The sequence below is a fragment of the Pelobates fuscus genome, chromosome 6 (assembly GCF_036172605.1).
Source record: "Pelobates fuscus isolate aPelFus1 chromosome 6, aPelFus1.pri, whole genome shotgun sequence".
Lineage (NCBI taxonomy): Eukaryota > Metazoa > Chordata > Amphibia > Anura > Pelobatidae > Pelobates > Pelobates fuscus.
The window spans coordinates 271548550-271561126 of record NC_086322.1 but is presented as its reverse complement, the minus strand read 5'-3'; the positions used below and the strand labels follow the sequence as shown (position 1 = coordinate 271561126).

Here is a 12577-nt window from a genome sequence, read left to right as displayed (position 1 = left end):
TATAAAACATGTATCCGAGAGCTGATATTTAACAAATCAAATCTCCTTCCACCAAGGTCTTTACCTACTCTGTATTCAAAATCCTAATTGTTATTCTTGGATCTTGTTATTATTCCAATTTTCATTAAAATCTTGCGGCCTCACTAATTCTAGGTTAATGCCAGCAACTTCTTGTTTGGCTTCTAATTTCCTAATTATTTAATAAATATTTTAAAATGTAGCCATTGTCCAAGGGTCAAAGTTTAATTCCGTTTGATAGGGCATGTATACACTGTTGAGTTTCTGATGAATTGTTTATGCTCAGCTTTACACAAGTCCTGAACCGGTTTAGTATTTCACCCGTTCCTCAGTTTTTCAGTTGTACGCCATCCTAATCTAGTTGACATTTTGCTCTACAATTTAGTTAACGAGCTTGATGGAGAACTGATACTCGGTGAATACATCTAGATAATTTTCTGTTGCTCCCTTTGTAATACCATATTTTGCTATCCCAGTTTCTCTCAGATCTCTTCAAAGCATCTAACATCGATACCGCCATCAAAGTTCAGAAGACTTCGTGCTCAGAGTCAATGTTATCTAGGAACTTCCAGTTGTCCATGAAGGACTTGACCAATCGCTTGGAGAGGTGACATTCTTACGCAACAGATTATTATCATGATTTGTATAGGGCCAACATGTTCCAGAGAGCTTTACAATTATAAAATGGGGAGATCGCAAGCTTTCATAAAAAGCTGAGTTTTCAGTGACTTCTTATAGCACTAGTGGCTAGAGGAAAGAATGATGACACGGGGTAGTAGACGTGTTTCATTCCGAATGCAAATTCTGATGAATTTCGGAAATTCTGACATTCGGAGACTTCCGAATGGCCGAAGCGCCGAATTTCGGAAGTGCCGAAGTGCTTCGGATTTCTATAAAGGGGCAAAACAGGAGAGGGTTGGGGTTAGGGTAGGGTTAGTGGTTGGGCTAGAGGTAGGGGTAGGGTTAAGGGTTAGGGTAGGATTAAGGGTTGGGGTAACCCTAACCCTACCCCTAAACCAACCTTAACCCTACCCCTACCCTTAACCTAACCCAACCCTAACTTTACCCTATTCTAAACCTACCCATAACCCTATCCCTAATGATACCCCTAATGCTACTCTAACCCTACCTCTAACCCTAACCCTATCTCTAACCCTACCCCTAACCTACCTCTACCCATAACCCTACCCTAAACCTTACCTCTAACCCTACCTCTAACCCCATCCCTAACCCTACCTCTAACCATACCCCTAACTCTACCCTAACCCTAAACCAACCCTACCCGACCTCTAACCCTACCCTAAACTGACCTGAAGTGCCGAACCTAAGCGCTGAAGTCCCGAATTTCAGAATGCCGTACCGAACCGAATATTTTTCCCATGCACATCCATACGGGGTAGTGAATTCCAAAGGAATGGGGCTGCTCTTGAAAAATCTAGCAAATTAGCTTTGGTTATGTGGGAATGAGCAGATGTCAGGAGAAGATCATTTGCAGAGAGGAGGGAGCAGAAAGGGTTATATTTGTTGAGTAAGAGGAAATGTAGTAAGGAGTGGAGTTATATGGTGGTTAACATTGTGATGATTCTTCTGAAAAGGAATTTAATCTAGAGAAAAGGGGCTTGTTTGTTTTTTCTTTCCAAATTATTATTTATCACTGGCAATGCAGTTTATTTTGGGCATAGAAATATCTAGTGAATACTCTTCCGCTCCCTGATAAACAGGCAGCTAGTCACACTTTATGGATGTAGTTGAAATATACACCCAGTTAACTCATTCACAAGCAAACAGGCGTAATATTAACAGGTATAACACGTTTGCCCATGATGTAAATGATTCTAACTCTGGAAGGGAGCAGGGTACAAGGCCAAGAGTACATGTATACCAATAAAAACCTAGATGTTGGTTAAATTACTTGCTAAAAATATGTCTCTTGTGTTTACTGAGATTTTAAAAGGCTTTCTTTACAATTGAATATGGATTGAAGTTTAGTTAAATACCCCAGCCATAAACAGTGTTTTAGGAATGGTCAACCCTTGCGGTCATGGTCACCTCCACCCAGGGGAAAATAAATAAATAAAAAAGTTTGTTGCAAAATTGGAAGAGTTTCAGACTGGGTTTTTAGCCTTCTTTTGGATCAACTGCAAAAACATATATGAGGAAGGTTGAACTTGATGGACGCAAGTCTCTTTTCAGCTATGTAACTATGCAATGATGCAATATACTCAAGAATAGCATGGCTGACCTTCTCAACAAACAATGGTTTGTGATTATTCTGTCTGTCATACCTGGTTTTGTTCCCATAGGAGCCGTACGTTATTTATCCGCTGTATATCTCCCAACACTAAAAAGGTAAAAGGGATGATCGCTTTTTTTTTGTGTTTTTTTTGTTTGTTTTTAACCCTAATTACTAATCTTCCTTTAGTCTCCCTTTGTATATGTTGTATGAGTTGCTCAAAGGTCACATTAAATTCTGTCTAGTCGTATCCTCTATGTAGGAACCTGTCAGAATCTGCTCATAGTACACCTCATTAAAAAAGGGAACTGCCACTTCCCAAAGTTTATAATGCTTTGATTACATAGCCCTGTATTTAACGCATATATGTGTGTGAGGTGTGAAAATAAACTTAAACAAAATAGTGAAATTAACAGCTCTTTGATTCCACCTGGAAGACAGAAACAAAACCACACACACAGAATAGGAGAAATAAATAATGTTTTTTTATTTCTCCTCTTCACCAGAGGAATGTTTGCCCGGATTTGTCATGTCTGGACTAGATTATGTTGTAATTTGCAAAATCTTTAAAGTGGGTGTGTCAATTTGTTCTGGAGGTCCAAACTGTCCAATGAAATAGGTATGGAGGGCCGAATGCATCAAATGTATACACACACGCAAACAAGAAAAAGAGTGGGCACAAAGTACAACCTCACATAAGGTCATGAATGTAATTTATTACTTTCTTACAACAACAAAAAAGGTGAATTTGTTGGCTTTTGAATTCAGGGATGTGTTTGTGTGTATAATGTGCGTTTGAATGCAGGGGGTGTGTTTGTGTGTAGAAAGTGAATTTGAATGCAGGGATGTCTTTGAGTGCGTTTGACTGCAGTGGTGTGTTTGTAGTAATGGCATTTGAGTTCAGGACTGTGTTTGCATGTTTGAATGCAGTTGTGTATTTGTGTGCAGTTTTGGCGTTTGTTGGGATGTATGCACTGCCACACACTGACACAGACATGTGCATACACTCGGTTACATACAGACACAGGTACCGATACAAACTGACATAGAGACACAGGTACACATATGCAGAGATACACACATTTATGTAACAATAAACATAGTTTTAGCCATAGTTTTTAGCCCCCCCGCCCCCTCACCCTGCCTCCCCGCACAATTCACAGCAAGCTAGTAGGAAGTGACCTAAACTCGCTTCCTCCAAGTAGGCTGCAGGGGGGACCAATGTTGTGACATGGGCCACTATTAAAGGATGACCAGGCACTTGCTCTAAGAACCCCCGAGTCCCACAATGACCCAGTGTGCTGCTGCTCTCATGGCCGCATCGCCCTCACCATTTTGCACACATGCACATAAATGGCAACATACACAACTACACTATTACACATATATACACACACACTCTCTGTTACAAATATATACACATACTGTTACACATATACATACACATGGACTGTTACACACACACACACATATGTAAATACAGTGAAACACACACTGTTAAACATGCACACACTGTTATACAATTATATAGAAAAATATACATATATACACACCGTGTTACATATCGTACTTATTTTAACTCTACTTGATCCTGCCATGTTTCTTTTCTACTAAGACTCTTTGGTTGGTTCCCGCAGCTCCCAGGTGTATTTGATGTGGAGTTTGTTACGTTGCAGTTGAGGTATTCCGGAATATTGGAACTTGTACAACTCATGAAGGAAGGCTATACGGTCCGCATTCCATTGACGGACTTTGTAAAAAGGTACACGGGCAAGATGATCTTACAAACAGTGTTCCTTCTAAGATGAACAGTCTATGAAAACCATAGCAAGTTCTACATGCATTTAGCATGATGTGGTGACTACTATCCCTATTTCACTATAGGTATGCCCATCTGACAGGAAGAGGTGTCTCGTTCTCCGATGAGCGAGAATGTTGTGCTGCGGTCCTCAACAATGTTCTTGGTGATCATTCAGCTCTTTATCAGATTGGCTTCTCCAAGGTAAACGCTTGTTGATTGGAAGAATGGGGAGACATACCAAGACCAACTTCACAGCCGAGTTCTCGTCATTATTTTTGTAATTTAAAAAACCTCTCTAGGCAAAATGATCAAAACATTCAAATTAACAACAGATGAGTGGAGGGGAATGAAATGATAAATGTGGAGTGCTACAAGTTGTGACTGAAGACATTTTGTTCTATATTCCATCGAAGTGGTTAAATTGGAGCTATCACTTCTTTGTTCCTCTATATCCTTTATAGGTCTTTCTAAAAGAAAGTGGACGAGAGATGCTACAGAGCCGATGGGAAGAGCTGCAGAGCTTTGCTGCACTTACCCTGCAGAAGAATCTCCGGGGGTTCTTGAATCGCAAAAACTTTCAAGTATACAAACAGAAAATTACTGTTATTCAGGCTCATGTAAGGGGCCATCAAGCCAGGTGAGCGTCCAGCCACGCGCCAAACTGGTCACTTTATGTAATAATATCTGAGACAGAACTGTGGTTTTGTGAAGCTGCATTAATCCAGAGTAAGGTAGGACAGGAAAAAATATTTGCCCCAGGCATTTTAAAACAGAGCAGTCCAATAAGACGACTGTGGACAATGAGGTGGCATGTTATGTCATCACCAATGACACACATGATGCCTCAAAGTGAGCATGTTAGTTTGATATTCTTTTAGGGAAAATTACCACATTTAATGACATGCTTGCACTGTGTTTTTTAATTGAACTGTCTCTCCTGTACCCATAAGAGGCATACCAGAGGAAAAACTTGAGAGAGAGCTAGAAAAGTGTCTTGTGTATGTGTGGGGAGTCTGTCTGTGGTGCTTTATGTATTTGGCGGTTGCATGTGGAATTGCATGTGTAGAGAAAGCTGTTTGTGGTGTGTGTGTGTGTGTGCGTGAGGGGGTCTCTTTGTGGTGTACAATGAATGGCTAGGGACTATGGTGTGTATGTGTGTCCACTGGCTGTAAAGTGAGTGTGTCTCAAGGAGAAAGAGAATTTATGTGTATGTGTCTAGAGCGTGTGGTGCATGTATTTGTCTATGGGTGTCGTGTGTGTGTGTATAGTGACTGTAGGGTGTTTGAATGTGTATAAGGACTGTGCAAGACCCTTTGATCTCCCCGATCGCCCTCAGGCAATGGCCATCACGGCCCAGCAAGCATTTGCCCGATGGCCAATCCTGTGAATTGTAATAATGCAGAAAAATGAAATACAGCAAGTAATTGATAAAGAGTGCAACTCCCAAAAGCATTTCCATGTATTGTTAGTCTAATAACGGGGAATCATTGTTTGTCCAGTAAAAAGTAATCACAAGAATTTGCAATACCTTTATCCCTGAAGGAGACGTTTTAAGAAACTGAAGCATACCCAGGTCCAGTTTGGTGCAGCTCTTCTCATCGCTAGAATGACTTCCATACGTAGAAGGAACTGTCAGCGGCAGGAGAGGCCTGTATGTGTTTGCAGCACACCTTCTATCCGTACATACAATCTTTTCTTATCATCTGCCTGTTTATGTGTCCTGTATTCCAATGTGTATCAGCATTTGAAGAACGAATGTTCTCACTGAGTAGGTTCCACATGGTTGTCATACACATGGTCGAATTAGGATCATGGAAAGCACAGTAAGCAAAATGTGGAGTGCCATCATTAATCTATGTTTTGAACACCTGGACGAAGACCTGAAATCGCACCCCTGTGCTTTGCTAGTGGGCCACCATTGGAACAGAGATATTATATTCATTGGGGGCCCCAGGCAACCAGTTTGCATATTAATAATATGTCTATGTTAAAGGGTTAAGCAAAATGTCCGTGTCTACATAAAAGGGTTAAGTACACCTCTATGGCTGTCTTCCGGACAGCCACTAGAGCTGCTTCAACCTCCGTAACTCAGTAAAGGTCTGCTGATAGCAGCATGTGATTGGAGGAGTGTGACATTTTGAGAAGCATTGGATTGGACGAGATCACAGGTGATGTCAGCAGGGATCGACAGAGGTGGCGCTGCAGGGTAGTGCAGGGGAGTCTTTGAGCTGGAAATGAAGTGAATAATCTTTCCTAAGCTTTCATTTTACTGAGCAAGTGGGGGGAGGAAGGGGTATTAAATTAGTAGGAACAGCGCTTACAGTACAGGATAATTGACACAGAATCGAGTTGGGCCTTTTGCAGGTGTCCCTAAGCTTCAGCAGATTTGCTGTGTATGTGTATATATGCATAAAGTAATCTAAAATAAATCACAGACTCTGCACTCCTTCTTAGGAAAAAGTTTTGTTACTCGATTCTCAGCATCACTCAATACAGCAGACCAGGATACAAGCACTCCAGGGTTTTTCAAATTTCCTTCCTTTATTCAGTATAATCCATCTTACAACATGGTCAACGTTTCAGTTCCCAACTGGAACTTTCATCAGAGCCACAATATATATTTATATATAGTGGAAAGATTACTTACACTTACGGATCTTCATAAAAAGTTTCTTCTTATATTTTATAACATATCAACATATCAATCAACATATCAATCATCATTTATGATTTTACTAGTGAAACTGTTTTATTTTTATCCATTAATTCCCTCCACTGCACAAATGCACAAATTCTTATAAACAAATTATATTTTTGTATTTCAGGTTATGCATTGTATGTATACATTTTGTTATGCACACTATAGCGACAAGCAGGAGCGGCAAAATCTAGATCAGAAAGCGAAACGGGAGAGTGTAAAGTCATAGTTTGTCTTGGGTGCAAGTATCACAAGGCCAAATTCACTTAAAGGAACATTCCAAGCACCAAGTGCACTGTAGTGGTTATGGTGCAAGGAGTGCCCTGGTGTTCCCCCACTGTAAGTAGTTAAACCGTTTTAGATTGTTTGACTTTTCATCTGGTGTCAACAGGGCACCACATCCCGCCTCCTCTACTTCAGGCAGAGAGCCAGACACTCTTGCTTAGGAGCTTCTGTTAGCTGTCCTGAGCTAAGCACTGAAGTGCGTTAATGGCTCATTGGCTAAGATCACTCTCAGACAGTGAGCTACGCCCTGCAATGCCAGGCTTAGCTCAGACAGAGCGCTCACATCTGAAGTAGTTTTGGTGCTCCCAGCGTTCTTTTAAATTCCTGATTGGAATCTTCGCATCAGAGTACTGGTTTAAAGAACCAACTCTAAGGGCATTTTTAGAATTTTTAGGAAATGTGGCAGAAAAAAAGATCATTTCAATTTGGAAATGAAACTGTATCTCTCTTAGTGCTCTTACGGGCTTCTCAGCTCACTGTATTTACAGAATGTTTCTACGTGTGTTTATGTATTTACATGTACGTGTGTCTGGTATTTCTATAGCTTCGTTGGGAGCTCTGAGGTGTCAAAGTTCAGATATCTCAAGGAGACACTCCGTAGCTCTTCCTGTGTTCCTGAAGCAGTGTGTGCTGTTTTTTTTTTCTCCTCTCTTTTGGACTTTGTTCTCTCCTGCTCTCCGGGTGTGTCACTTCTCTGTCACAATCAGGACAGGCAACGCTAGCAAGAAACAGTTGAAAGGGGCTCGTGGCATAGTGGACTATAGGTATGGACATTGAAAGTCTCTGATTGGAGGGAGTGAGGGGCTGTGAGGCTGTTTTGGTCTGTGGGGGAGAGGGAGGCTATGTGATGTGAAAGAAGGTAATATTCTTCTGGTAAAATGAGGCATAATAGACAATGTGTGTTACTGTATGTCCATTAATTAGAAATCAGCTTGTACATCATTTATCTGCCCTATTTGGCTAAATCGCTGAGCACGTAGCTTCTGACTCCGTTAATTCTCGCTTTGGAAATGTTTAGAATATTGCTCACTAGAATTACTTTGTGTCTGTTTTAACAGCTTAATGCTCCGTGTCAGGAGACTCTCCCTAGCATGGTAAGTGTTACATCTTTTCAGTCCTTTTACCTTTCTGTACGGGCCCATCCTTTCATCCCCTTCACCTGTTCTCATTCCCCTATTTCTGCTTTTGGTAAAACTTACTATTACTCTTCATTCAAATCCTTCTATGTTTCATTTCTGTTGTTCACAAAGGTTCTAATGTTTGTAGTTGTAAGTGGGGTTCTCTATTCGAATCACTATTCCTACCCTCCACCCCTACTTTTCATCCCAATCAGTTCCTACTGTCTTCTTCCCCCTCTTAATGTTTCTTTCTCTTTCCTGTGTTTACTGTTTATTAAGAACAGTTTGTCTACAAGGGCTGTTTTAGGGTTCTAGAGCATTAAACGCTAGCCCCCTACTGGCTAACAACTGCTTTTAGGGTGACCGTATGTGTGAAAAGGTGTATAGCTGTTTAGCTGTTTGCGTAGCTGTATTGGGAGCTGTTTAAGCTTTGACCTGTGATGCTGTCCGATAAGCTGTGACGTGACTAATCACATCACACTCACATGTATCCGGGTTTTTCGGATTGTCACCTGTAAGGTATATTCTGTGAGTCTGTTTGTCAGTTAGCTATATATCGATGTGAGAATGCTAGGATGTGCGGTGTAATATGACGGATGTCCAGTATACTGAGGGTTAATGGTAGAGCCCTGCAAGCAGGGTGTTGATATGCTAATACCCATTTCTACACCGTGTAATGGTTGACTTTGGAGCTTCCTGCCAATAGTGAGACCAGCTCCCTTCTACACTTAGCAGTAACAAAAGACCCAGATCTCTATCTTCCTTAAAGAGGCGTCTCTTGATTGAGGGATCTACCATGGTTGGGCTAAGCTTACTGAACGAGGATAAACCTCACAGTTGTGCTTGAAATCCCTAAAGTTGCAAAGTCCCAAGGACACTATACACATATACAACAATATGTATAAACTAGAACATTCTAAACGTGTACAGATAAACGTATGCTAATCCATTAAGATCCAGAATCCCTAAAAAATTTTGTTCTTTGGGACAGAGTACTGGATTTCCACAAAGACCAGTGGTTCCTAATATTTGTGATGGAGATTTAATGATGTAAATGACATCAGATTAGGTGTCCAATCTTCTGTTGTAAAGTTAGTTTGGTGACTCCCTTCTTCAAATTAAATAAAATATATATGTAATCTTTCCATACTCTGAGAGCTTGGGAACCTCAATTCTTTCAATAGGTGGGACCTCACAGGAGTCTGAGGCTGTGCTTAGAATTGAAGATGGGATCATTATTCTTTTTAATTATTGATCAAGCAGTGCCTCCACTCCCAATGTCATTGGGGTCTACATTGTAGTGGAAATTGCAGTGGTGTTACCGTAAACCATTTATTGTGCATAGTTACCGTAGGACTACACACAATATGATGAGCCTGTTGCAACTAACGGACATAGAGAATGACAAACAGTGGCTTTGAAAGGACAGTACAACAACAATCATGCCATTTGATTTCTTTGTCAGGACCTGACACAGTTGGACATCCCAGCAGGGCTGGCTGCTGCCCTGAACTCCGCAAATCGTAAGTATACTGTATGTGTGTGTGTATGTGTAGATCTGTATCTATACATTCTATACATTATTGTTCAGCTTAAAAAGAATTAAAGTGTTACTCTAACTTTTTAGTCAACCTTCATTATATCTGTTATAAGTGGATTATTCTATTATTTGGAAGTATTGCCCCCATCCTATTTTTTTTTTTCTTAAACCTATAAAATAAAGGAAAAATGTCCCTGCAATACTGTGCCATTCCTGGTCTGAAGTCCAGTGACATTATTTTTATAGTTAGAAGCATTGTTGGACCTTGGGCTCTTATGCTTTAAGTGACACAACCAGCCAGTCAACTAATTCTTGAATCCAATGCTTTTCTATCAGAAGTAGTCAACACTACACATCGCATGCATGCAGTGTGTACGTTCACGAGACGTGAGATGAGCTGAGTGACCGCTCATCTTGCTGCTAGCGCCTACCCACTTCTCAATTCAAAAGATTCGCCCAAGGAAGATTGCTGCAGCCAGCATCATCCACGGGACTTGGAGAACCATAAAATATAATGTAGGGGTCAGGAGAACTTAATGTAAGGGAAATGTTGAAGGCTGCACAGAGAAAGGTGGAAAAGTGTAACAGCAAGGGATTTGGATGGTGTGCGCAAGTATCGCACACACAGTCCTACAAGCTCCTCATTGCAGGCACGTTCACAGTTTACCCTGTGTGCTAAGTATTGGTATGTGTGTAGGATGCTAAATATTCGAGTCCTTTCTTGTGATATAATTGTGTGCTCTCCAATCTTCTCGATTCCTCACAGTGCGGTCAAATTCTCAGGGTGCACAGATAACTGAAGTACCTCCACCAAAGATTGTGGTTCAATCAAATGTTTCCCTCCCTCCGGACATCAACAACTTTCCATTCTCCATTTTTATCAGATCTTATTTCAAGGTTTGTATTTTGCAAATAACTGTTGTGAGATGAAAGTGCTGCTTGTATTCAATTAACGCCCAATATTAAAATTGTAATAGTCAGTCATCATCAAAACTTTATCATTTGTAATTAATCAGTAACTTCAATTTCTGTTTTTTCACAGGATCCTGACTTGCCTCCCTTGGGGAAGCCACTCCAAGACCCTTTAACTCGTGTTTCACAAAATGACCGCGCTGCGGCTCTTGAGCTATACAAATTGGTGAGCAGTGTACACTGGATCTCTTGCATTGCCGGGATTAGCCTTGAATGTGTGAAATAGCAGGAATTAAATGAATTCCACGTGAATTTCAAATATTACTCAAAAATAATCAAGCTGAAAAGAGTGAGATTTTTTTTCCATTTTGACTGTTTTTATCCAACATTTGAAATGCACTTTGAATTCCTCACCATTCGCACTTTAGTGAATAATCCTGTCCGTGTAATAATGAAACACAGATTACATTTGGAAACGTGATTGTTGCGCATTCTATGTGTTTTTATTTGTCATAGGCCTTGCGATTTGTGGGGAACACCTACATGCCAGCTATGGAGCAGATGTTGTTGGGTAATTATATGGCCGAACGCTGTCTGGCACAGCCATCGCTTACAGATGAAATGTTGTGTCAAGTAGCGAGTCTGACCGTGCAGAACACCAATGAGGAACAGTGTCAACGGGCTTGGCTTCTTATGTCATGCCTCCTCAGTTGTCTCATTCCTTCACCCACTTTGGAAAAACCACTATTGAAGTAAGCAATGAAAAATATCTTGTTATGCAATTGCAGTATCCATTCAAAGAAAGCTAATGTGATAATGTGGTGTTTCTCATTAGAATAAGTTAACTTCTATTCTCTGCCTTGCACAGATATGTCTCTGACCAAGGCTTTGAGGGGTACAAAGCCATATGCCAAAACAAGATGCTACGCGCTAGGTGTAATGTTCAGAACAACAATGAAGTTTCTCGAGCCCATGCCCCATGCATGTTGGAGTGGACAGCAAATGAACGTAAAGGGAAGATGGTGGTAGACGTTCTTGCCAGTAATGGTGAGTTATCCCTTGTGCCTTCAGAAATGTTTAACCTAGAATCCTCTTTCATCTCATGCTCATATTGCCACACTGTCTTCTTCATTCTGTTTTTTCCTTTCACTTCTCACAATCCCACTATGTTTATCTACCATCTTTTTTCACTGTTCAATTAGATTACAAGAATGAATCCTTCAAACATGAAAGTCTCTAAACCTAATAATGAAAAAAAGGTTTTGTAGAATGTATATTGAATGTTATATTGAGTTCTAACTTGAAAGGAACAGTCTGGGATGGAACTGATCCCCATTTATTATAAATTAGGGAGATGAAATCCGGCAAGGAACATGGCAACTTGTTCAAAACTGGATTTGTCTTGTCTCCTTGTAAGCATATGGCTTGTTTGCATTTCAGTGACTTTATACACTTTCCCCATCCCAGGTTTCCAAGCCAGCCCCGAGGAGGTACAGGGCAGGGGATAGGCATGGCTGTAGGAGCTCTAGATTGAACGATTTAAACACCAATCTATATAAAAGATTTATGAAAATGTTTTTTATTTCTTGCTGCACATCTGACAAAGAAATTCAGTTTATCATTTCTAAATACATTTTACTAGACTGGCCTGTGACTTGCAACTTGCAGAAAACAAATCATTTTTGGACTTCTTTTGTAGGTGATACCCACCCAACGCATTCCAAATATGTACAACAGGAGGCACTTTTTTTGCATTTGGTTTATTATTGTTTATTTGGGTATAAACCTTAGCAGAACATTGTCTCCTAACTTAGCATATCAAAAAATCAGTGGTCTCTTAAGCAAATAAGGCCAAAATGTGTGCAGTCAGAAAGTCTGGGAACAGTAAACATGAATCTTATTTGAGTGCAAAGTATTATACCTGACCAGAGGGATACAATTGGGTGTCTGGCCTCAAAGGGAAGAATCTAAT

At 40.5% G+C, this 12577-nt stretch overlaps 1 protein-coding gene across 1 annotated transcript in view; it reads left to right on the top strand.

Moving 5' to 3' along the window:
- The first annotated feature begins 2251 nt into the window (after nt 1-2251).
- Nucleotides 2252-12577, top strand: part of MYO15B (myosin XVB) — a 62732-nt gene continuing 52406 nt past the window's right edge. The window contains exons 1-11 of the mRNA XM_063425868.1: nt 2252-2326; nt 3889-4013; nt 4136-4253; nt 4514-4689; nt 5595-5703; nt 8094-8129; nt 9619-9676; nt 10460-10590; nt 10736-10831; nt 11122-11357; nt 11474-11652. Of these exons, the coding sequence (XP_063281938.1) occupies nt 2252-2326; nt 3889-4013; nt 4136-4253; nt 4514-4689; nt 5595-5703; nt 8094-8129; nt 9619-9676; nt 10460-10590; nt 10736-10831; nt 11122-11357; nt 11474-11652 (1339 nt within the window). The remainder of the gene's footprint in view (nt 2327-3888; nt 4014-4135; nt 4254-4513; nt 4690-5594; nt 5704-8093; nt 8130-9618; nt 9677-10459; nt 10591-10735; nt 10832-11121; nt 11358-11473; nt 11653-12577) is intronic.